General features: G+C 38.8%; 1 protein-coding gene across 1 annotated transcript in view; it reads right to left on the bottom strand.

The window, feature by feature from the left end:
- LRRC9 (leucine rich repeat containing 9) overlaps positions 1-11466 on the bottom strand; it is a 106456-nt gene extending 94990 nt beyond the window's left edge. Inside the window, exons 1-5 of the mRNA XM_047769217.1 lie at positions 11413-11466; positions 11037-11255; positions 1946-2086; positions 1039-1102; positions 666-736 (exon numbers count right to left, since the gene is read on the bottom strand). Coding sequence (XP_047625173.1) covers positions 666-736; positions 1039-1102; positions 1946-2086; positions 11037-11255; positions 11413-11466 — 549 coding nt within the window. The remainder of the gene's footprint in view (positions 1-665; positions 737-1038; positions 1103-1945; positions 2087-11036; positions 11256-11412) is intronic.
- Between the last annotated feature and the right edge of the window lie 16172 nt (positions 11467-27638).

Raw genomic sequence — 27638 nt, 5'->3', positions numbered from 1 at the left:
ACATATTCTGAAAGTAGAGCCAATACGATTTGCTGATGGACTGGATATAGGGTGTGAATGAATAAGAGAAGTCAAAAATGACTCCGAGGATTTTGGCTTAAGTTACTAAGGAGAGTGGAGATGCCATTTAGACAAGTGGAGAAGTCTGTAGGAGATGAAGGTAGGGTGGAGGGGAAATCAGTTTGAGTTAGGCTAGGAGATATCTGTCATTCTGGGTAGTTGCTAGGGAAAGCAGAGATACCAGTTTAGGAGTAATAAGTAGATAAAAGGTATTTATAGTTATAAGATGATGTGATTAGAGAATGGATGCAGATAGAAATGAGAAAAGATCTCAGACTAACTTGGGAAAATTAATATTTTAGATGCTAGAATAGGAGGAAAACCAAGAAAACTGAAGAGGTGTAGCTAGAATGATGAGAGGAGAACTAAAAGAAAGTGATATCCTAAAAGTCAAGTAAATAGTTATTTGTCTGGTTTTAATAGTATCAGATCATCAGAGCCAGTTTAGTCAGCTTATTCTAAAATTTCTGGGAGGAATACTGATTAGTCCAAAACAACAATTAAATTATTTTTTAAAATGGGAATATTTAGTCCATTTTCTGCAATAAGAGGGTTATGATCCAGGTTGATAAATAAAAAAAATAAATTATCCCACTTAAACATACCTTGAAAGAACATATTTGGTTACCAGAAAGGTTTAATCTTTCTAGTTTTTCATTGGGATCAAGACATCGACCTTTAAAAAAAATGAGAAAAAATTAAATTTCTTATTTTACCTCCTGCTCCTATCTTGTCATGTTTCTTAGTTGTATATGACCATCTTTTCTGGCATATAAATAAGACTAATGGTAACACTGCATGATTAGTAACTACTGATTGACCAATGCATAATACTTTCACATCCCATAATTAGAGATTTAGAAATGCTTTGCAAAGATATACAAAAAAGTCTAAGAGAAAGAAACCTAAGACTGTACTTTTCATTCTGATAAAAATTACCATAATACTGTCTCATATTCCAAATCAAAGTGTACATACCAATGCTGCTTATTAGATTTCCAGCAAGGTTGAGATCACTTAAATTCTTCAAAGTTTGCAAGCCCTAAAAATTTAGACAGTACATAATTTAGAATAAATCATTAAAATCTATATTTATAAATCATCTAAGCTGTCTGGTTAGTTGTGCAGGTGTTCTCAGCACTGGGTGCCATTTACTTCACAAACACAAAAATAAATGGGTGTCTCAATGCAGCCACCTCTGTTTCTCTGGAACCCGGAGAGAATTACTGAAGGAGGAGGGAATGGGAAGCGGAGTGAAGAGGAAAGAGGAGGAAGAACAGAAGAAGAACAAAACATATCACACAGAGTATGTTTATAATCTGAGGCAAGTTATATATAAAACTTCTCTGGACTTTTTTTAACCTTCAAAGAAGAAATAACACCTTACTTCCCAGACATGGTGGAGAAGAAAATGATGTATACAAAATTCCATTCCTTCCTTCCTCTCCTCTCCCTCCCTCTCTTTTTCTTTTCTTTTCTTTTCTTTCCTTTTTTTTTTTTTTTGCTTTTTAGGCGCACATGCACAGCATATGGATGTCCCCAGGCTAGGGGTCAAATCAAAATCTGTAGCTGCTGGTCTACACCACAGCAACAGACAGCAGTATGGGATATGAGTCACTTCGTCGACCTACAACACAGCACATGGCAACACTGTGAGCTGAGCAAGGCCAGAGATTAAACCTTCATTCTCTTGAATATTAGTCGGGTTTGTAACCCACTGGGCCACAATGGGAACTCCTGAAGTTTTCTATATATTATATTATGCTACATATACATTAATTCTTCTTAACAATAATTAAACTAGTCACAGATATTTCTTGGAAATTGTGGTTAAACTTGCATAGGAATAATTGATTTTACATATAAAGCACTGAATTTATCTTACCTCAATGTTTTTAATTGCATTGTGGTTCAGCCAAAGAACCTCCAATCTGAATAATTTCTCTAAATTTTCTATTTTAGAAATTTTATTGTAATATAAATACAGTTTTTCTAAATTTCTGCATTCTTGAAGACCTCCAATTTTCTGTAAAAAGAAAGAGGGGAGACTGAATAGTGTTAACTTATGTTTTTGCATTAATCCCTTCAATAAAGTAGATTTAAAGTACATTCTTTACAAATCAAATTTTCGGGGGTGAAGCAAGAGGTTGTGCTCACCTTCTCCCACAGATACATCAAAAAAATACATCTACATGTAAAACGATTGACACAGAACATCAACTGAATGCTGGTAGAAGAACTTAAACCTCCAAAAAGGGCAAGAAACTTTTGACATAACTGGGTAGAACAAAAGAAAAAGAGAGAAAGGAATCAGGATGGGACTGGCATTCCTGAGAGGGAGCAGTGAAGGAGAAAAGGAACCCATATCCTGGGAAGCCACCTAACTGACGGCAAGATCAGCCGAGTTAGAGGGACCTCCAAGTTGCCGAGAAAAGTGCAGCAGCTGGACTGAGAACTGCAAAGCAGAGTGACAGCCGCACAGATCATCTGAACCACCAGCCAGGACACCACAGCCTGAGATGCTCGGACAGGGGCTGGGCACTGAGACTTAGGCTCCAGAGGTCAGTCCCAGGGAGAGGACTGGTGCTGGCAGTATGGAGATAGCCTAAGGGGCTAAGGAGCAGTGTGCCACAGGCAGGGGAATGGTACGCAATGGGCTAGGGAGGGGAACGCCATGGTAGAGGGAAGCTGGAAGAAGGTTCGGGTCCCCAGGAGAGGCAAGAGGTGGGGCGGACCACCATAAGAAACTCCCTGCACTGGAGCATGAGTGTGCCTGCGGGCTCTCAGAGGACGGGGTGGCTCTGCCACAGGCTATGGTTGGCAAGAAGCCTCTTGCTCGTTTAGGGGAGACTGGGCACTCCTTGTGCAGGCTACAGGTGGCCAAGCACCTTTTGTGTGGGCTAAGGGCATGGGGGGGCTAAGTGTGATGTGATACCTCTTGCATGATCTACAGGTGGCAGGGACGAACCTCAGTGGTTGTCTCAGAGGCCAGAGGGAGGCATGGCTTGCCACCACTGGGGGCCTGTGAGTGGAGCCCAGTCACTTCAGGGGTTGACAAAAAAGAAAAAAAGAGGGCACTGCAACTAAGCACCATATGCTATTGCTCTTGCTCCCCTGGGAACACACCTGCCCTGCAGCTGCCACTGCCAAATGCTCTGGGTGGCACCCAGACACTTGGTCACTGTCCCTTCCCAAGACCCTACAACTAGGAGCAGCTGGTGCAGCACCTCCTGCGTGGCCTAAGTGGAACAGGGTAATTCTTGTGTGGTCTGCAGGTGTTGGGGGCAAACTGCCACAGTTATCTCTGACTCCAGAGGTCGGTGTGGCCCACCGCCACTGGGGATGCTTGAACAAAAATCAGTTGCAGGAGTTCCTGTCGTGGCGCAGTGGTTAATGAATCCGACTAGGAACCATGAGGTTGCGGGTTCAATCCCTGACCTTGCTCAGTGGGTTGACGATCCAGCGTTGCCGTGAGCTGTGGTGTAGGTTGCAGACGTGGCTCGGATCCCGCGTTGCTGTGGCTCTGGCATAGGCCGGTGGCTGCAGCTCCGATTAGACCCCTAGCCTGGGAACCTCCATATGCCGCGGGAGCGGCCCAAGAAATAGCAACAACAACAACAACAACAACAAAAAATCAGTTGCAGCCCCAACCACCTCAGAGGGCACCACAGAGAAGAACATTGTGATGGAACACCACCTTTTGTTGCTCTCACTCCCCTGGGAGCACACCCATCCTGCTGTTGCCACTGCCAAATACTCTAGGCAGTGCCCAGATGCTTGATCATTGTCCCTTCCCAGAAACCTGCAACTAGGAGCAGCTTCTGCAGCACCTCCTGTGGGGATGGCGGGATGAGGTGCTTCTTGCATGGTCTACAGGAGGTGGGGGCAAATCACCACAGTTATCTCTGGCTCCAGAGGTGGGAGTGGCTCGCCACCACTAGGGGTCCATGAACAGATACCACTTGCAGCCCATTCACCTTAAGGGCACCACAGAGGAGGGCACTGTGACCAAACACCACCTGTTGGTGCTCTCGCACCCCTCGGAACACACCTGCCCTGCTGCTGCCCCTGACAAACGCTCTAGGCAATACCCACACACCTGATCTCTGTCACTTCCCAGGATCCTGCAACTAGGAGCGGCCTATAGCACCTCTTATGTGGGCTAAGTGAAACGGGTTTCTTTATGCATGGTCTACAAGTGGTAGGGGGAAACCACCACAGTTATCACTGATGCCAGAGGCAGTCGTGGCCTGCTACCACTAGGGGTCCTTGAACAGGCACCACCTGAGGTTCCAGTCACCTCAGAGGATGGCACTGCAATCGAACACAAGCTGTTGTTGCTCTCACTCCCTTGGGAACTCACTCACCCTGCTGCTGCTACTGCCAAATGCTCTGTTCACCTTGGAGATCTTCCTAGAGCTCATTACCACATCCCAGGGCCCTGCAACTAGGAGCAGCCTGTGCCACCTTCCTGCAGGTCCTTGCTGCTGTTGAGAGCCCAACGACCAGGCACTGACTGCTGGCCCTACCCATTGCCTCCTTCTCCTTGAAAACACACTGAGCATCCTAGGGATAATAGCCTGTTCACACCAAAGAAAAAGAGAGCAAACATTCAAACTCCCACACCAAAAATAAATAGTAACCCCCCTGAAAAATACAAAGGGGTACTCTTGCATAGAAGTAGCCTTACAAGACTACAGTTTGGCTTCCCCAAACTCACAGAAAAAGAAAAACACAAGCAAGATGAAGAAGCACAGAAACCATTCGCAGTTAAAGCAACAAGAGAATTCACCTAAAGCAGTCAGCGATGAAACAGACCTCTGCAGTCTGACAGACATCAAGTTCAAAAGGGAGATAGTGAAAATATGAAGGAATTAAGAGAGGATATGAACAGTAATGCAGATTCCTTTAGAAAGGAACTAGAAAATATGAGGAGCCAAGAAAAACTAGAAAATTCATTTGCAGAGATGCAAACTGAGCTAAAGGCAATAAAGACCAGAATGAATAATGCAGAGGAACGAATTAGTGATTTGGAAGATAGAATAATGGGAATCATCCAATCAGGACAGCAGACCAAAAACCGAATGAAAAAACATGAAAGCATTATGAGACCTATGGGATGATATAAAGTGGGCCAATCTACACATTATAGGAATTCCAGAAGGAAAAGAAAAAGAAAAGGGGATTGAAAATATATTTGAAGAAATTATGGCTTTCCAAATCTAGAGGATACTGATTATCAAGATACAGGAAGCACAGAGGGCCCCAAACAAGTTGAACCCAAACAGGCCCACACCAAGACATATTATAATAAAAATGGCAAAAGTTAAAGAGAGGATTCTAAAGGCAGCAAGAGAAAAGCAAAGTGTTAATAATAAGGGAACACCCATAAGGCTCTTAGCTGTTTTCTCTGCAAAAACACTACAGGCCAGAAGGGAGTGGCAAGAAATATTTAAAGTGTTGAAAGGAAAAAATTTGCAACCTAGAATACTCTATCCAGCAAGAATATCATTTAAAATGGCAGGGGAAATAGAGAATTTATCCAATAAACAAAAGCTAAAAGAGTACAGCAATACTAAACCCATTCTAAAAGAAATACTGAAAGGGCTTCTCTAAATTTAAAAATAAAAAGTAAGAAGAATTAAGAAGGAGGAAACCACAATTGGAAAGCACTCACTTAAATAAGCCAGCATACACATCTAAACATGAAGATGTTAAAAAAAAAAAAAAAAGACAACAAAATCATACAATGTGGGGAAGGAAAGTAAGAAAATACAGATTCTTTTTTTATTTTAACGATGTGTTTGAGCCTAATGACTCTAAGGCTAAAGCAAGCAGATATAAGAAGGGGTTAACATACTTAAAAAACAGGGAAACCACAAATCAAAACCAAACATTACATTCACAAACACTGAAAAGAAAAGTACTCAAGCATAAAACAAATGAAATCATCCAACCAAAAAAAGAAGAAAAGAAAAACCAAGAATCAACTGGAAAACAAGGTTTAAAATGGCAATAAATACATATATATCAATAATCACTTCAAATGTCAATGGACTGAATGCTCCAATCAAAAGGCACAGAGTGGCAGACTGGATAATAAAGCAAAAACCTTCAATCTACCATCTACCAGAAACTCGCCTTAGGGCAAAGGACACATATAGATTGAAAATGAGGGGATGGGAAATGATATTTCATGCCAATGGACAAGACAGGAAAGCAGGAGTTGCAATACTCATATCAGACAAAACAGACTTTAAAATGAAGACCATAAAGAAAAAGATGGACACTATTTAATGGTAAAAGGATCCACTCAAGAAGAGGATGTTATAGTCATCAATATATATGCCCCTAATATAGAAGTGCCCAGAAACCTACAACAAATACTAACAGACATAAAAGGAGAAACTGATGGGAATACAATCATAATAGGAGACTTATAACCCCACTCACATCAATGGACAGATCCTCTAGACAGAAAATCAATAAAGCAACAGAGATCCTAAAGGAAACAACAGAAAAGTTAGACTTAATCGACATTTTCAGGATTACATCCAAAAAAATCAGAATATACATTCTTCTCAAGTGCACATGGAACATTCTCAAGAATTGATCACATCCTGGGTCACAAAGCTAACCTCAACAAATTTAAGAGTGTAGAAATTATTTCAAGTATCTTCTCTGACCACAATGCATGAAACTAGAAACCAACCACAGGAAAAGAAATGAGAAAAAACAGACTACATGGAGACTAAACAACATGCTACTAAAAAACCAATAGGTCAATGAGGAAATCAGGAAGGAAATTAAAAAATGCCTTGAGAGAAATGATAATGAAGACACAAGCACTCAAAATCTATGGGATGCCACAAAAGCAGTGCTTAGAGTGAAATTCATAGCAATAGAGGCCTTCCTCAAAAGAGAAGAAAAATCTCAAATCAACAATTTAACCTACCACCAGAATGAATTAGAAAAAGAACAAACAAAACCTAAAGTCAGCAGGAGGAAGGAAATCATAAAGATCAGAGAGGAAATCAGTAAAATAGAGATTCAGAAAAAAAAATAGAAAAACATCAACAAAACCAAGAGCTGGTTCTTTGAAAAGGTAAACAAAATTGATAAACCTCTGGCCAGACTCACCAAGAAAAGAAGAGAAAAAACCCAAATAAACAAAATAAGAAATGAAAAGGGAGAAGTCACAACTGATACTACAGAAATACAAAAAAACCATGAGAGAATATTATGAACAATTGTATGCTAAAAAATTTGACAACCCGGAAGAAATGGACAACTTTCTAGAGGCTATACAGCCTGCCAAAACTGAATCAAGAAGAAATACATCAGCTAAACAGACTGATCACTAGAAATGAAATTGAATATGTCATAAAAACACTCCCTACAAATAAAAGTCCAGGACCAGATGGCTTCACAGGCAAATTCTACCAAACTTACAAAGAGGAACTTATACCCATCCTCCTCAAACTTTTCCAAAAGGTTGAAGAAGAAGGAACACTCTCAAAGACATTCTATGATGCCACCATCACCCTAATTCCAAAACCAGACAAAGATACCAGCAAAAAAGAAAACTATCGGCTAATATCTTTGATGAATATAGATGCAAAAATTCTCAACAAAATTTATCCAACTGAATCCAACAACATATAAAAAAGATCATACACCACAACCAAGTGGGATTCATCCCAGGTGCACAAGGATAGTTCAACACACACAAATCAATCAACGTCATACACCACATTAACAAAAGAAAAGTCAAAAACCACATGATCATCTCAATAGATGCAGGAAAAGCATTTGACAAAGTCCAACACCATTCATGATAAAAACTCTTACCAAAGTGGGTATAGAGGGAACATACCTTAACATAATAAAAGCCATTTATGACAGACCCACAGCAAATATAATACTCAATGGAGAAGAGCTGAAAGCCTTCCCACTACAATCTGGAACAAAACAAGGATGCCCATGCTCACCACTGTCACTCAACATAGTACTGGAAGTCCTAGCCACAGCAATCAGACAAACAAAAGAAATAAAAGGCATCCAAATAGGAAGAGAAGTGGTAAAACTGTCACTGGATGCAGATGACATGATACTATATATAGAAAACCCTAAGGACTCAACCCAAAAACTACTTGCACTGATCAACAAATTCAGCAAAGTAGCAGGATATAGGATTAACATTCAGAAATCAGTTGCATTTCTGTATACTAACAATGAAATACTGGAAAAGGAATATAGAAATACAATACCTTTTAAAATTGCACCCCCCCAAAAATCAAATACCTGGGAATACAGCTGACCAAGGAGATAAGACATATGCTGAGAACTATAAAACATTAATCAAGGAAATTAAAGAAGATGTAAAGAAATGGAAAGATATTCCACGCTCCTGGGTTAGAAGAATTAATATTGTAAAAATGGCCATACTACCCAAAGCAATCTACAGATTCAATGCAATCCCTATCAAATTTTCCATGACATTTTTCACAGAATTATGAAATTCACAGAACAAACAATATGTTCTTGATTTATATATGGAACCACAAAAGACCCAAAATTGCCAGAGAAATTCTGAGGAACAAAAACCAAGTGGGAAGCATAACTCTCCCAGACTTCAGGCAATATTACAAAGCCACAGTCATCAAGACCATGTGGTACTGGTACCAAAACAGGCATACAGACCAATGCAACAGAATAGAGAACACAGAAATAAACCCAGGCACTTATGGTCAGTTAATCTTTGACAAAGGAGGCAAGAACATAAAATGGGAAAAAGAGTCTTTTCCTCAAGTATTGCTGGGAAACCTGGACAACTGCATGCAAATCAATGAAACTAGAACACACCCTCACATCATGCACAAAAACAAACTCAAAATGGCTGAAAGACTTAAATATAAGACAAGACACCATCAAACTCCTGGAAGAGAATATAGGCAAAACATTCTCTGACATCAACCTTACAAATGTTTTCTCAGGTCTGTCTCCCAATGCCACAGAAATAAGACCAAAAATAAACCAATGGGATCTAATCAAACTGACGAGCTTTGGCACAGCAAAGGAAACCAAAAAGAAAACAACAAGACAATTTACAGAATGGCAGAAGATAGTTTCAAATGATGCAACTGACAAGGGCTTAATCTCTAAAATATACAAGCAACTTATACAACTCAACAGCAAAAAAGCCAACAACCCAATTGATAAATGGGCAGAAGACCTGAATAGACAGACATTTCTCCAAGGAAGATATACAGATGGCCAACAAGCACATGAAAAAATGCTCAACATCACTGACTATTAGAGAAATGCAAATCAAAACTACCATGAGATACCACCTCACACCAGTCAGAATGGCCCTCATTAATAAATCCACAAGTAACAAATGCTGTAGGGGGTGTGGAGAAAAAGGAACCTTCCTGCACTGTTGGTGGGAATGTAAGTTGGTACAACCACTATGGAGAACAGTATGGAGGCACCTTAGAAACCTATACATAGAACTAACATATGACCCAGCAATCCCACTCTTGGCCATATATCCAGACAAAACTTTACTTAAAAAAGACACATGCACTTGCATGTTCACTGCAGCACTATTCACAATAGCCAAGACATGGAAGCAAGCCAAATGTCCATTGACAGATAATTGGATTAGGAAGATGTGGTATATGTACACAATGGAATACTACTCAGCCATAAAAAAGAATAAAATAATGCCATTTGCAGCAACTTGGATGGAACTAGAGACTCTCATGCTAAGTGAAGTAAGTCAGAAAGAGAAAGACAAATACCATATGATATCACTTATATCTGGTACCTGATATTTGGCACAAATGAACCTTTCCACAGAAAAGAAACTCATGGACATGGAGAACAGACTTGTGGTTGCCAAGTGGGGTGGGGAGGGAGTGGGATGGATGGGGTGCTTGGGGTTAATATATGCAGACTATTGCTTTCGGAATGGATTAGCAATGAGATCCTGCTACGTAGCACTGGAAACTATGTCTGATCACTTACGATGGAGCATGATAATGTGAGAAAAAAGAAAGTATACGTGTATGTGTAACTGAGTCACCCTGATGTACAGTAGAAAATTGACAGAACACTGTAAATCAGTTATAATGGAAAACAATAAATATCATTATAAATTTAAAAAAATCAAATTTTCAGAGTAGATTGCAAAATCAATACCCAGCAAAATGAACTAAAATTAAAAACATATAATCTTTCCACCTAAATACAACTATTTGCAATTTTCATATTGTTTTTAAATTGTATTCAACTCTATACCTGTTTGTATATGATTATACAATTTTATGGGGCTTTTTAAATTTACAGCCATCTAAAGTATTTTCATAATCTTTCAAATTATAATATTTAATAATTACAAAATATTTCATTAAGTTTATCATAATTTTTTTAGAAATGACTCTGTGTAGCATATTCATGTTTCAAGTTTTTAACTATTATAAATAATATTGTAACAAATAACCTTATGCCTACATTTTTTTTCTGCTATTTAATTACTTCTCTAGGGTAAAAGTCAGAATAAAGATTTCTGAGTCAAAGTTATGTACCTTTCTCTGGCTCTTGAAACATTTTGTAATATTGCTTTTCAATATAGATATTATAATTTTCACACAACCAACAGTGTCATAGTGAACAATTCCACTCCTAAGCAATATTGGGTATTATTTGATCTGTTTTGATTCCTAAAAAATAGTGTCTGTGTTTTGGGTCTTTATTTCTATTTTCTTCTTTGTATAAATCTACTTTTATATTTTGTCCATTTGTCTGTTTCTGTTTGTCTTGTTTTACTGGGCAAAGGGTTGTATTGCAATTCATCATGAATGAATTCATCTACTTTGATCCATGCCTCAAGCGTATATTTCAATGAATTATTTTTCTAAAGCCAAAGAATTCAGCAGAAATACTTCATGTAAGGTTATGTTTAGACTCACCTCTATGCAGCATTCGGCAATCCAGAGTTCTTTAAGCTGTAAACAAGTATCTAGTCCTGAAATTTCTTTTATATCTTGAGCAACAATTGTGAGGCTTGTTAAATTAGGAAATAATGATAATCCAACTATACGAGGATACCCTGAGAAAAACATTTCCAATTTTGAAGTGTCTGATCCTTTTTGTCCGATCATCTCATAAGATAAACCATTGCATAAACACTGTTTTTAAAAAAGAAACTGGGTTATTACCTATTTAAGATAATAAAAATTATTTTTGCCATTAGAAATTATAAACTGTCAGTTTCACTGATGTTATTTTTGACTTAGAAAAAGAAATGTAGTATGTGCATGACTTTCCCCTACTTCCAGAGGTTACAGAGTAGAAGAAATCTGTAGATAAGCTCCAGAAAGGAGTGTAAAAATGTTCCATTTAATATTCTTACAAATGTAGTTGAAAAGAAACTTGGCTTTGACTCACCAGTTCTTTAATTATTTCTTCTTGGTTTAGGTTTTCACATTCAATCATCTTCCATTAATATGTCTGTTAAGGAAAATGAAAAGTTGAAATAAAATAAATACTAGAGCCATGCTGTATCATTGTAAAGGACCTTAAAACTACTTAGGTGGAACCACCCATCCGTGGCTTAAAATTTTCCAATAATATATTACCAACTATGTCTGGACCCCAAGGCAGTCCAATCTGTCTCTGAAGTTTTCTGTTAGAAAATTATTTTTCATTCTGAATTTAATTCTGTCTCTACATAATTCCTCCCCATTCGCTGTCATTCTACTTCTTGTATTCAAATAAAGCAAGTATAATTTTTCTTCCATACCATGAGCCTTTAATACTTGAAGAACATAATCATCTCTTATCTGCACCTTTACCTTACCTCCAGTTCATGTCCTTTAGTTCTCTCACTAGAAAGATTCCTGTTTCTCTCCCTTGAACCAGCTCCAGTTCATTCTTCCTATTATACTGTGGTGTCCCAATCTGAACACAGTTCTCTAAGAATAGTTAGCAAAGAAGAGAATCCTCAGGGTTTGGTGATATACCATAGGCATGGTAATAAATGTATATTAAAATGAATTGATCAACTTCTTCATTTTAGATGACATGAACTACTAAATACCTAAATAGCTTCAATAAAATTTAACCTAATTTTTCATAATTTTAATATAGTCATTATATTATTCCAGAAATATACTAATTTTAAAATATAGGAAGCATGGTTTTAATATGCAGACATGACAAAGCAAGATGTAGAAATGGTATGTATTTGTTTATTGTGATCTTACTTTTTATAATAACTCCCCTACAGATATGTGTGTGCATATTGTGTGTGTGTGGATATAGATAGAGAGATATGTATGTGTGTATATGATTATGTATATGTAGGGAGAAAATATGTAAAGATACATACCAAGATGTTAACATGAGTTACCTTAGATACAGGTGAAAGCTGGTGTGGTTATAATAGGCATGGGAGTTTGCACAGAAATGGATCTAGGCAAAAAATTGGAAAAAAAAAACCCTACACTTTAAAAAAGCATGTTTAGTATTGTATAGTATGAATACATAACCATTTACTTATCCATTCCGCTGCTAGTAGACATTTGGACTGTCTCTAGATTAGAGCTAAATAGTGTTTCCCTGGACATTTTTTATCATGTAGGACATAGGTACATATTTCTTTGAGGTTTATACCCAGGAGTGGAATGAGAAAGAGACTGTTGTTGTATACAACATGGACGATTCTCACGAACACAATGTAGAGCAAAGAAAGACACATACATGATGAGAATATACTGCATGACTCTATTCCTATAAAATCTGAAAACTAAATCTATGGTATTACAAGTCAGGATAGTGATTACCTTTCAGGGATGATTGACTAGGAGGAGGTGAAAAATGGGTTCTGGAGTGCTGATGAAGATAACTAGCAAGATCTAGGTGCTAGTTAAAGGAATTAATTCACTTTGAGAGAAAAAAATTAGATATCTAATTAATATTTATGTGATTTCTATATGTATGTTATACTTAAGGAAGTTTTACTTAAATGTTTAATTTTTAAAGTATTTATATGCTTATTTTAAATCATTTATTCAAAATTATATACACGTGCTAGTGTATACATAAATTAAATTTTTTTTGGTCTTATTTTGTTGTTGTTGCTGTTGCTATTTCTTGGGCTGCTCCCGCAGCATATGGAGGTTCCCAGGCTAGGGGTTGAATCGGAGCTGTAGCCACCGGCCTACGCCAGAGCCACAGCAACGTGGGATCCGAGCGGCGTCTGCAACCTACACCACAGCTCACGGCAACGCCGGATGGTTAACCCACTGAGCAAGGGCAGGGACCGAACCCGCAACCTCATGGTTCCTAGTCGGATTCGTTAACCACTGCGCCACGACGGGAACTCCCTAAAATTTTAAGAAAAAAAAGATGATGACTTGAGCCCATGCATTTACCTACCTTCTCTCCCCATGTCTTGCCAGAATGGTTAAAGAGCTAGGCAAATAAGAAAGGGACATGTAGCAGTGCTAGGATAAGAGCACTGGTGGCCAAAGATGTTGAGAATGGTCTTTAGAATGAAGATAAAGCAGATGGCATTAGATTGAGAGAAAAGCCCACCAGTATAAACTAGCCCAAAATTCAAGGTACCAGAGAAAGAAATTTTACAAAACCATCCTAAAAAAAATCCCCCAAACTCAGAACAGGAGTAAATGGGAAGAAAGTGGTTGCGGACCATCCAGAATGAGCAAATCAAAGGATTTTGAGATCTGTATCAGGGTACTGTGCAGAGCCTGTATTTGCATTCAGGCTTTGTATACTGGGGACATTGCCCCGCTATGCTGATGAAGGGACTCCAGCTAGCACCAGAGAAAAGTACAGCCAGAAAATTATCCTACTACATTGGAATCTCTGCTCATTCACTCGGTCATTCATTTATGCATTAAGGGACTAATAGCTACCAGTTAGAGAATGATAGATGTGGGAGAAAAAAGTAGATTTCTTTGATAGAATGGCATATGGAAAAGAACTGTGGGAAATGGAGGAGTATGGGCCATGAAGAATCTGAGGGAAAGGCATCCAAGCAGGGGGAAGAACAAAGGCAAACAAAGTAGGGAGAGAGTATACCTGGCATGTTTGTAGAATAGCAAGTAAAATGACGTATGTAGCTGGAGCCTAGTGAGGGAAGTGGATACTGGTAGGATGTGTGGTCAGAGAGGTACTATGCGGACAGATGGGGTGCTATCTTGTAAGCTCTCATGAGGATTTTGGGTTTCACTGAGTAAGTTGGAAAGCTAAATGAGGATTCTGAATGGAAGAATAACACAAGCTGTGTTAGGTTTTTAAAGGGATCAACCTAGCTACTCTTTTGCAAATAGGCTGTAAGGATTGAGGGCAGAAGTAAAGGTCAGTCAAGAAGCAGTTGTAAAAACATAGGGATGGTGGCTGGAATAGGGTGGTGGTAGTGAGGATGGGGAGCAGTGGTGAGATGATGGATCCGTACTGCAATAATACTGATTATTCCTTCCCTGCTTCCAGTTGGCACCTGTGTCTTTACCTTGTTCTTGGACAAGCCCCAGATCTCACAGCATAAGAGTGGCCAAACAAGGGAGCACTTGGCAAAGAACTACCTGAAGGAGTTTAGATATTCCATGAGAGGCCCATACAGAGAGCAGGGCACAGTTTTCCCTCCTTAGGTTCATTTGGATGGCACCCCAAGTAAAGGGGGGCTTTGCAGTCCCTCTTCCCATTGGAAGAGAAGCCCCTATATTTAATGTCTGTGAGCACCAAAGGAAAAACCTGCCTACCACCACTCAAGATGCCCCCTTTTAGCACCCTTAAAGTCACCAAATAATGATCCAAGTTTTCTAGTCCCATCTAAGGATATCAAACTGCTCCCTTCATTACTCATTTAATTATCACATACACTTGAGCTTAACTGTGGACTTTTTGTGTTTTGCCTTAGCTCTATCTATTCCTGCGGCATTATTCTATATTAATCACTGTGATTTATATTGTAAATTTCCACCTCATTTTCTTTTTTTGAAATTTCCAAGTTATTCTTTTGTATTTATTTTTCCCAATAACATTTATGACTATTTTGCATTTAGTTTTTAAAAATTCACTTGGGATTTTGATTGAGATTTGATTGTAAAGATTAATTTAGGGAGAACTTCCATCTTTACAGTATTGAGTCTTCCTCAAGAACAAGATAGAACTCTCCATTTATTCAAGGAGACTACTTTTTCTTGATAGAGAATTATGCATATTTGGGATACCTGCCTTTTCTCTCCCTTCAATTTATCTTCACCAATGCCCTTAGGAAAAACCTTATTGTAATTCAATAGTTAATTAGCAAAACAAAATTTAACTTAAAACCACCCAATTCTATAATTTGCATAAATACATCTGAGTTATGAAATTATGCATAACTATATCTGAATGATGGTATTTACAAGTCTCACATGCTTTCTCCAGTCACAACTGGACCCAAAGTGACTTGATTCCATCAACAAGTGAGTGTCCTGACACTCAGCTTGTAACCACTCTCCTGCACCTTGGGAAAGCTCTTTTCAGGGCCCACCCATCTAAGTAACTGCAGGTCTTCTCTAGCTCCTTCAGGGAACCAGGAGCCACTAGGAACTTCTATAGCTTTCACCCTTCAAATCTCAAATCCTGGACTGATCCAGACACCTCTGCTCTCAGCTCTGGAGTGCTCCTGGAATATTTCACATGACCAACTGGACATGTGAATTGAAGGCACTACAAATGCATGGCGTCTAACTTTAGCTGGATTCAACAACAGGCTTATATTTTCTTCTTCAACTTCTTCTTCTAGAGAGTAAGACCAGAGATACAGATCTGGGATTCAGGACATCAGAACTATTCTAACCTTTCACCATTCTTCTCAAGTTCTCTCTCTCTCTTAGCAGATGATCTTGTCCCCATATTCACAGAGAATAGTTATGCCATTGGATATACAGTCCTTAAATTCCCTTATTTCTTAAAATATACAGTTGACACTTGAACAATGAGGGTTGAATTGAAAGTGGGTATTTTTCCACGGTAAATACTAGAGTACTACATGGTCCATGCCTTGTTAAATCTTTGAGGATGCAGAAGAACCAAGGACAGGAAGGCCAACTATAAGTTATTTGTGGATTAACCCCCATGTTGTTCAAGGGTCAACTCTATTTTTTTCCCTTTCTGATTCTTGTTGTAGTAAAAGTATTCTTTCTCTTGTCCAAAATGAATCCCTTTTCCTGTGTACCTATCTCATCCTCTTCAGTCTCTTTCAGAACATTGGTCTGACAAATCCTCCTCCTTTTCATTTATTCCCATCTTTCCTTCTCTGAGGGTCTCTTTTCTCTCCAAATGTGAATGTTAGAGTATTACTATCTTTTTTTTTTCAAAGTTCTCCAATCCTGTATTCTATGAATAGCTGATTTTAGATCCCTTTACAGAAAAACTTCTAGATAGAAGTCATTAGCATCATATTAGCATTAGCAAACATTAGCGAAGATAGTAGTAATCAGCAACACTTCAGTACCTCTATTCAGTTTCTCAACTCAGTGCAATCTCAGTGGAGACACCTTAAGCCACTGCAGTTTCTTTTTCCAAGTCGACAATAATCTAATTGCCAAAGACACTGGACATGTTTCAGCTCTCAACTTAATCTGAGGTTGAGATGGAATTTGCCGATGCTGGTGACTCTTTAAATTTTCTTTCTTTGGTGTGATTTTTTTCTCCTTGGCTTCTCTCTACTTGTATTTAAAACCTAATTTTATGATTAATCGTTTCCTTCTTGATGAAAAATTGCTAATTTTTATCTTCCTCTTTTTTGTGCAACTGTCCCACTACCCACATGGAAAGCTCCATCTGAAAGTGTCTCAGATTCAGTTTGCCCAAAACTGGACTCATTATATTTTCCAGCCAGCCTCCTTCTCCTAATACATGTTTTCTCTTGGTAAATGGCACCATTCTTCTAATCATCCAAGTCAGAAACCTAGGACTCATGCTCAACCCCTCTTTTTTCTTTATCTGACTTTTGCTCACTCACTGAATCTTTCTTCATATACTGCTTAAATGTTGATCAAGGGTTTTTTTTCCCCCCTCCATTCTATCCAGTTGCCTCTGCTTTGATTCAGGCTCTCATCACTTCAACTTAACTGATGCCTTCCTTGTAGTCCCACGTCCTGCCAATCCATCCTCTACACTACTGTGACAATCACCTCCTGAAAGGTAAATCCACTCACACTATTCCCCTTGGAAAGTATTCACGGTCTCCAAACTCGAACTCCCGCCTACCTCTCAAGTTCATCAACCACAAACTCCCAAGAGCACCTCAGGCTCAGGTCACAACTATAGTTCTCTGAACGGCATGGGATGTTTCTGTACTTTGGCACATACTGTTTCCCCTCCCTAACTTTCCCTGGACTTTATGGACATAAAACCTTTAAAGATTTAAGTCAAGGATCTTCTGTGTGAAGACTTTAATTCTCTCTAGTAGTATTATAATAATTCTCTTCCTCCCATAACTCCAGTTAAGGCCTGCATATGCCCTTATATACAGCACCTGTCCCACTGTATTGTGATGCTGCCAGGTCTTTCCCCCTTACATGTTCATTGAAGGCAAGGACAATGGACCCATCACAGTGCTTGGTGTTTCATAAAAATTTGTTTTTTTAATGGTTTGAATTAACTGTTATGCCACAGGGTCCTGTATGATACAACTTAAAGAAATGCTTTCTGTACATGACCAATTAAGAGTATAACAATAATTCATTTCTACAAGACCATGTTTCTCTCTGCCATGAGAGCTGAGGAGGGTGTCATTGTGAGATAAATCAAATTTCCTTTCTACAAACTAGAAGCCCTATGTGGTCAAATTATTTCCTCCCTTGGGTATAAAGGGATCCAAATCCATCCATTATTACCGATGGGCCAAACAAATGCCTTTTCCAGCTCTAGGTAAGCAGTATCAAGTTTGTCCAAGGAGCGCTTCACTCTCTCAGTAAAGGCTGCACAGGCTGTGGGCCACCCTCCTTCTCCTCCTCCTCTTCAGCTTTGCTCCCATAACCTAGACTGGCTCAGATAAAGCCACGTTACTGTCTCATTATCATCATTTACACTGCACCATTACTGGGGTCTTTTGACCTTAACTTTGCTTCTCTCTTCTCCTGGTGTGGCCAGAGAAGGAAGAGAGGGGAGCAAAGGACCCCCGGCGCCTGCCTACAGGTGAGATATGCCCAGAGGCCACCAAGTGACAATCACTCACCTTATCTCAGAGAGAGGATGGATTTTGCAGCAATCCGAGACAGCAGACTCCACTCCCACCTCTTAATCCCTGTCTTGCTGCAGCAGGCACAACACTCTCTGTATCCTTGGGGCCTAGTGTGTACATACTACCCGCTGCGGTTGCCTAGGAAACCCACTCTCCGCCTCCGGCGACCTCCAAGTGAGGAGGGGAAAGCGATGGCCGACCCGCTTCTGGATCACGTGGCGGCGAGCTCCAACCAATCAGCAGAGGTAGGGGTCCACCCGGAAGACCCCGCTGGTGCTCCTGGGAATTGGTGGGGAGCTTCTCGCTCACCGGTCTTTTGGTCCCTGCGTGCATCTTTTCACCTGCCTTCGCCGGACCGGAAGCAACGGCTTGAGTCGTTACCTCTTCCAGTTCTGGCTCTTTCGCATTGAAAATCTCTGACTTTCGTGGCCAGGAAGAGCGGAGCCTCCTTCAACTTGAACCCCAAAGTCCTGGCGCTGTGATGTCACAAGGCAGGCAGATGGCCGGAACCGACCCCAGCCCTCCGAGTGCCGCCGTCCGCTGGCGGCTCGCCGCCTCCTCTGCCCTCCCTCAAAGTAGCTGAGTGTGGCCCGAAGTCGCTGAGCTCCAAGCCAGCCGAATCGAAAGGCAGAACAGGCAAAAGCCCTGGTACCCTGCGTAGAAGACATGGACCCTCTTAAGATCTTCCTGTCTTCACAGACAGGCTTTTGAGGGCCATTTAAGTATTCCAAAATATACAGGAGACAAAAAATTTTTACAAAATAAAGTATAAAAGAGGGAGAGGGAGGAAATTTTAAGAATGGACAGAAGGGCTGGGAAATCAATGAACTTAGGCAAATCAAAGTATCTCCAGCTCTCGTTTCATTCCCTAGATCTGCACTCTCCAATATGGTAGCCATCCACTTGCCACAACTACGTGAAATGTAGCTAGTCTGAACTGAGATGTGCTATGAAACACACATCGTATTTTGAAGACCTAGAGTGAAAAAAAAGTATTGATTACGTTTTGAAATGATAATGTTTTTGATATACTGGGTTAAATAAAATGTCTTATTAAAATTACAGGGTTTTTTTTAACCTTTTAAAAGCAGCGATTAGAAAATTTTAAATTACATATGTGATTCTATTATGTTTCCGTTGGACAGGACTGTTATATTTTTTGAGATTAAGTTGATTTGTGTAGAATATTTATTCCTGCAAAATAATGTCTGTAGTACTCTTTTCCATCACCAGATGGCTGCCTCATTCAACAGACTATAATTTAACACTTGCTCATGAAAAATAGAGTGCAGATTTTTAAATATATTTTCATTTCAAAATTTTTATCTGTAATATTGACCGTTGGTTAATGTATGTAAACATAGAAGATAAACGAACTTTACATCTCCTTTTTAAAATAGAAATTTCAATTTCCATCTAAAATTAATTAAAAATTAAAATATTGTGGTTTAGGGTTTAAAAAAGTACCAAGAAACCTGATATTTATACTATTATTATTATCATCTCTGAAAATCTAGTTGAACAAGACGACCTCTCTGGGTAAATTTTTACCTTAGAGTGTAAAGTCTAAACCATGGTTTAGAAATTTAAACTTTTAGGTTAAGAAATCAGGTCAGAAATCAATTAGGTGAATTATCTATATCAATCTTCTCATTTTGAGAGATGCAGCTCTTTTACATTGAAATATAGAGATTATCTACTTTGATGTTAGAAATCCGTTATGACTTTCCTAACCAGTAAAAGATGGGAAGAGATGTAACACAGTTTTCTTTATATTATATAAAGGAGTAATTCTATTAATGTATTTCTAGGTAAAGCTCAAGGATTTGGTCAGCAGTTGAGTCAGAGTTCCTGTACAGATTGATAGCCATTGATGAATTGCCAAACTAAAGCCTTTGTCCTTAAATTCTTAAAGGAAGAATTGCCTGTTGTTAGTTTATTCCAGATGGTGTTTGGAGCAAAAGGAGATTACAGTTAAAACCATAGGAAGAATACAGAATCAGTTACCATTCTTGTTAATCTCCTTTTCTCATTTTAAAACTTCTTTATGGTGTGAATTTATGTGTCTGTACAAGAAATAATAGAAATTGAAGGCACTAAACGTCAAGCAAAATAAACATTCTAAGTGAAATAATACTTCTTTTCATTCATCTCTCTGTTCATACTCCTCGACAAAAAAGCCAAAACATGTAAATTTAAATCCGCTCTATTTATGGATAAATGTATCTTGAACCTGAAAACAATTGGGAATGTACATCAGTACTGTTTACGGCATACTTACTGTGTCACCACCTGGATTAAAGAAGAATCATTTAAACAAAATAGAGGTGACTTTATAGACCTAAATAAGAAAATCTTTGTTAATTAAAACCTTTTGAATTGGTGGTTAAGTTGATTTCCCCAAAACTCTTTTCTTATTGGTAGCAAATAGTAGAGATATCTAATTAAAATCTGGCTTTGTAATGCCTTCAACTTTAATTCTGGAGAACCAAAAGTCTGGAGATTTCAAATGCTAATTTAATTTTTATATTCATATTGACATATGATCCTCATGGAAATTAATACTTTTCAGTTAATGATTTTATTAGATTATCTGAGCAGATTCACCGTCACATATTTGAATTTAATATATCATGAAAACAGGAAGGCATCACAACTTTGGTAGTGGAAGAGATAATTATGTGGTGCTTATAATATAAGCAGGGGCCCTCTTATTACTAATGTCTGACAATGAATATATATTATTCAATTAAAAGTTAGGAGTTGTCATGAAATAAAGCTTTAATTAGACCAACAGAATGCTATTTCTTTCTTCCTTTCTTTTCTTTTTTTTTTTTCTTCTTGTCTTTTTTAGGGCTGCGCTCATGGCATATGAAGGTTCCCAGGCTAGGGGTCTCATCGGAGCTGTAGCCACCAGCCTACGCCACAGCCACAGCAATGCTAGAGCCAACCTGCGTCTGCATCCTACACCACAGCTCATGGCAATGCAGGATCCTTAATCCACTGAGCAAGGCCAGGGATCGAACCCGCAATCTTATGGTTCCTAGTCGGATTTGTTTCTGCTGCACAATGATGGGAACTCCCAGAATGCTATGTCTAATGAGTCTATCTAAAAAAAGTTAATCTCTGTCCATGATTTGTTAAAATAATACGTAAGCTTTTCTTAAAAGGAAGTCAGAATGGAATTGTAAAGAGGAACTTAACTCCATGTTAGAAGACATAACCTCCTCATTTTACCATCCTAGTTCTACTTGGATTTATCCTTTAAGGTAGCACATTGAAAGACAGCGAATTTAAGCAGAGATGGTCTTAATTCACTAGAGAGCTCACCAGTTCTTTGTGTGGGAAAATTCTTCCCTGTACCTTCTTTCCTTGTGTCTCTTATTTATACCCGAGGCTCAAAAAGTTGATTGTATTCCTCAGGTCAGAGAACATTATCATCATGTATCCTTATAATGCCCTTATTTTATCTTCTATCCAGTCCCACCCCCATCCCAATAATAGGCACAAATCTATGTTTCTTATAAACCTTTAGTTGTGCATTTATTTTTGAAAAAAAGGCAGCACTATTTTTATTTATGTAAAAGTTACTGTGCTGTAACTTCTGATTATTTTTCATTCAGTGCTATTTTAGGATCTATCTTTGTTTTTGAGTGTTCATGTAGTTCATTGTTTTTATATTCTGTACAATATTCTATAATTTATGTCTATCATGTTTTATTTTTTGTTTGTTCCTCTAGTGATGGGCACCTAGGTATCTTAAGGATAATATCTCTGAGACATATGCCAGGAATAGAATTATTGGGCAAAAGGCAAACATACTTACATACTTCACTGAATACCATCTGATAACTCTCCGGAATGGCTGTCCCAGGTTTTTTTCCCACTAATAGTGCTTGAGAATTCTTATTCCCCTTGTTGGGGAAATATTATTAAAACCAAAATATCCTGGCGACCCAGAAAACCTCTCCACAAAGGTAGAAAGAAAAGAAAAAAAGTTGTATTACTGAATAAGCATTAAACTGAAATATGATTTGTATCACAGGTACTTTCCTGCAGAGATGGCAGACAGAAAGGAACCTAACCCTTTTATATAGCCAGGCAGATGCAACCCATCCCATATGTGTTCTCAAATGATAACTATGCCTCAAACAAGAGGACTTGGCAGCATCATTAGTCATTGTTCATCCTAAATTCACCTGGTAATTGGGTCATCATCAGTGCTAGCCAACTGGCTTTATCCAAAGGAAAAACAAACTCATAATATGAATTTATTATAGCAGAGGTAGTTTTGGAACAAGATATTCATTGAAGTTAGCTCTTACCCTCTAACAGAAACTGGGAGATGGGGTGCTATGGAGAAAGACTCTTTAATCAAACTTTAGTAAGGCTGCCTTGAGTCATTTTTGATTAGGCCTCACCCTTGAGCCCTGTTCTTGGCTCTGTAAGACCAGTTTTAGCAAGAATCCTGCTGGATATCCTAGTGGGGAATCTCCTATCCATGACATCTGATCAAATATCTCCTCCTCCACCCTCAATATCTTACCATCCTGGTCTGCTTTTCTTAATAATCCTATTAAGTCCTTTCAGCCAGAAACCCCCTTATCCTTGATGTTTCCTCTAAGTGATATTTTATCCACTGACCCCTCCTAACCTTGCTCCTTGTCTTGTCCTCACTTGTCTTTGTTGTATTCAGAGTGGAGCTCTATACTCAGGTCTCTCTTCCCCTATTGCAATATTCCTAAGTAAAATTTACCTTCCCCTCGTTAACTTCTCTGTAGCTCTGGTTTTCTTTGACATTATCTTCCTTGATGATTCCATTTCAAAAAGATGGCTCCTAGGTCCTTGAGAAAGACATTCCTGGACTATAAAGTTCACAAGAGGCTTAGGTTTTTAAAAGAGACAGAGAGAGAATTTGCAATTACAGGTATTCTAAAGAAATGCTCTTAAAAAAGAGGAGGAAAAGTCTCTTTACCAGAGAAAATTAATTTTATACTGGAAAAAATTAATTTTTTCTTTTTGAATTTGTATTTACCCTTACACCTATCTTTGCTGTTTTTTTTTACTGTCTGCCTCTACCAATAGACTTTGAGCTGTGTGAGGGCAAGAATCACATCTCTCTCATTTCCCATTGTCTTCCCAGCATCTAACTTAGTGGCTGTCACACAGAAAGTGCTCAAGAAAGATTTGTGAAATGTTCAAATAGCAAGTGATATGCTAAGGGCTTTATATAAACAATCTCAATCTCATATTTTGATCACCTTGTATTAAGCCTCCAAAACATCCTTAGCATCTTATCCATCCTTCATTTTCTTTGGGAAGCAAGAAGTTTGCAAATAATTTTTTGTCTGCAAACTTACAGGAAATTCCGTGTTTCTTCCACTTTAAGCAAACTAAGTGCTGTATGAAGACTGTGATTTATAAAACCCAAATTGATAATGATAATTTACTCTAAATGCCCAGTACCTTTCTCTGGAAGATAGTGTTTCTTCAAAATTCAAGTCCACATGGAACCTCACAATAGGATCTTATTTGGATTTACAGTCTCTATGGTTGTAATAAGATGAGGTCATACTAGATTAGAGTGGCCCCTAAATCCAATGACTGTCCTTATAAGAATGGCATCTAAAGACACAAACACACAGAGAGAAAATCATGTGAAGACAGAAGCAGAGATTACAGTGATGCAGTTGCGAGCCAGGGAATGCCAGGGATGTCTGGCAAACACCAGAAACAGGAAGAGGCGAAGGACTCTTCCTGAGACCCTTCTGAGAGAGCATGACCTTGATCTCAAACTTCTGCCTTCATAGCTGTGAGAGAATACATTTCTGCTTTAAGCCACCCAGTTTGTGGTAATTTGTTATAACACCCCCAGGAAACAATTGTAGGTACTCTTAAGAAGGGAAAGTATCTTGCCCAAAGTTATACATACAGTAAGTGATCCAGAGCAGAAAGAGCTAGAAATAAGATCAGAGTTGAGGGCAGAGCCAAGTTTGAGTCAGCCAGAGACAAGAAGGGTATCAGCAAACCTATGAGGAAGGTTAACTCATAATAACATCCCTATACACACCATGACTGTCTTTCCTAGAACCTACCCCAGGTGGTCCAGCTCATCTTCTATTTCTACATTACTGCCTTAGTTCAGGATGTAATTTCTTTTATCAATAGCCTCTGAATTATTTTTTAGCCACTAATCTCTGCTCACTACCCTATCTTCCTCATCACTTCCAGGGTTGTGGTCTTAAAAACCAGATCTGATAAGATTGTGCTTAGATAGACCTCTCTCACATCATCCTTTAATGTCTGTTCATTTGTGCATACATTCATTTGGCAAATATTTATTAAACTTCCCCTGTGTGCCAAGCAATCTCTTAGACACTAGAGATACAATTAGTGAACAAAATAGTTAAAAAGTAAAGCAGAGAAGGGAGACAAGATGTGTAAGAGAGTATGTGTGTGTGTGTGTGTACACGATTTCAAATCAGATGTCCAAGGAAAGCCACTCTTGTAGATGATATTTGAGTAATGACTAGAAAGAGGCAAGACATGAGTCATGATGATGCCTGGGGAAGAGCATACAGTACTGGATGTAGGGTGTGAAAGATAAGATAGTTCCAAGGGTTTTATCTGAGCAATTGTAGGAAGGACATGACATTTTCTGAAATGGAAAAGCTGCAAATAAAACAAGTTTTAGGGGGGTGGGAAGATATTAGCACATAGACTTGGATATTTTAGGTTTGAGATTGCTATTAGACATGGAAGTAGAGAAGCTAAGTAAGAAGTTGGAGTTCAGGAGAGGTCCAGGCTGGAAATACAAATTTCGTTGTTCTCAGCCTAAAGATGGTATTTAAAGTCATTAGACTGCATGAAATTTCCAAAAGAGTAGATGTGGGTAGAAAAGAGAAGAGACTAAAGGACTAAGCTGTGGGACACTTCAATATTTAAGTTAGGAGAGACAAGAAAGAAACAGCAAAGACTAAGAATCTTAGACAAAAAGGTGGGAGGAAACCCAGATATTATAGACCAAATGAAGGAAATTTAGTGATGATATGTCAAGGAAGATAAAGCCTGAGAATTGAGGTCTTCGAAGCTGCCAAAAAAGACTACGGAATGGGTTGAAGAAGAATGGAAGGAGAGAAATTGCAGACCATGAGCATTACAGAAAAATCAAAGAGTTTTGCTATGAAAGGAAGAAGAGAAGTGGGGCATGAGTTAGAGGAGAAGTAGAGTCAATGAAATTATTTTTCAAGATGGGCTAATAATAGTATGCTTTTAGGCTGGTGAGAGCTATCCAATGGGGACCAAAAAGTGTCCAGGAGATAGAAGGAGAATGGTTGCTACAACATCCTTGAGGAGTTGAGAGAAAGTGGATGTGCACAGGTCACAGGGTTAGTCCTAGCTAAGAGCAGGACAGGAGACCAGGTAGAGGAGCGTGGCACAGAAGTAGGCAGGTAGGTGTATGTGGTGATGGAGGTGTGTAAAGCCATCTTCTCATGGTTTCAGTTTTATCAGTGAAGTAGAAGGAAGGTCACCTGAGTGTAAGAATTTGGGAAGAAGTTGAGGGTTGATGAGAGAGAAAAAATATGATTTAATGATCCAGGTGAGTGAGTGGACTGGAACAACAGAGTATGATTGCCTAACAGTATTACTTTTTTTTTTATTTTCCCACTGTATAGCAAGGGGGTCAGGTTATCCTTACAAGTATACATTACAATTACATTTTTTCCCCCACCCTTTCTTCTGTTGCAACATGAGTATCTAGACAAAGTTCTCAATGCTATTCAGCAGGATCTCCTTGTAAATCTATTCTACATTGTGTCTGATAAGCCCAAGCTCCCGATCCCTCCCACTCCCTTCCCCTTCCCCTCCCCCTCCCATCAGGCAGCCACAAGTCTCTTCTCCAAGTCCATGCTTTTCTTTTCTGAGGAGATGTTCATTTGTGCTGGATATTAGATTCCAGTTATAAGTGATATCATATGGTATTTGTCTTTGTCTTTCTGGCTCATTTCACTCAGTATGAGATTCTCTAGCTCCATCCATGTTGCTGCAAATGGCATTATGTCATTCTTTTTTATGGCGGAGTAGTATTCCATTGTGTATATATACCAGATCTTCCGAGTCCAATCATCTGTCAATGGACATTTGGGTTGTTTCCATGTCTTGGCTATTGTGAATAGTGCTGCAATGAACATGCGGGTGCATGTGTCTCTTTTAAGTAGAGTTTTGTCCGGATAGATGCCCAAGAGTGGGATTGCGGGGTCATATGGAAGTTCTATGTATAGATTTCTAAGGTATCTCCAAAGTGTTCTCCATAGTGGCTGTACCAGTTTACATTCCCACCAACAGTGCAGGAGGGTTCCCTTTTCTCCACAGCCCCTCCAGCACTTGTTATTTGTGGACTTATTAATGATGGCCATTCTGACTGGTGTGAGGTGATATCTCATGGTAGTTTTGATTTGCATTTCTCTTATAACCAGCGATGTTGAGCATTTTTTCATGTGTTTGTTGGCCATCTGTATATCTTCTTTGAAGAAATGTCTATTCAGGTCTTTTGCCCATTTTTCCATTGGTTGATTGGCTTTTTTGCTGTTGGGTTGTATAAGTTGTTTATATATTCTAGAGATTAAGCCCTTGTCAGTTGCATCATTTGAAACTATTTTCTCCCATTCTGTAAGTTGTCTTTTTGTTTTCTTTTTGGTTTCCTTTGCTGTGCAAAAGCTTTTCAGTTTGATGAGGTCCCATGGGTTTATTTTTGCTCTAATTTCTATTGCTTTGGGAGACTGACCTGAGAAGATATTCATGATGTTGATGTCGGAGAGTGTTTTGCCTATGTTTTCTTCTAGGAGTTTGATGGTGTCCTGTCGTATATTTAAGTCTTTCAGCCATTTGGAGTTTATTTTTGTGCATGGTGTGAGGGTGTGTTCTAGTTTCATTGCTTTGCATGCAGCAATGCTTGCTGAATAGACTTTCTTTTTCCCATTTGATGTTCTTGCCTCCCTTGTCAAAGATTAATTGACCATAGGTGTCAGGGTTTATTTCCGGAGTCTCTATTCTGTTCCATTGGTCTGTCTGTCTGTTTTGGTACCAGTACCACACTGTTTTGATGACTATGGCTTTGTAGTATTTCTTGAAGTCTGGGAGAGTTATGCCTCCTGCTTGGTTTTTGTTTCTCAGGATTGCTTTGGCGATTCTGGGTCTTTTGTTGTTCCATATAAATGTTTGGATTGTTTGTTCTACTTCTGTGAAAAATGTCCTGGGTAATTTGATAGGGATTGCTTTGAATCTGTAGATTGCTTTGGGTAGTATGGCC

Source organism: Phacochoerus africanus, chromosome 2, assembly GCF_016906955.1.
Source record: "Phacochoerus africanus isolate WHEZ1 chromosome 2, ROS_Pafr_v1, whole genome shotgun sequence".
NCBI lineage: Eukaryota > Metazoa > Chordata > Mammalia > Artiodactyla > Suidae > Phacochoerus > Phacochoerus africanus.
This window is presented reverse-complemented; position numbering and strand designations above follow the sequence as displayed.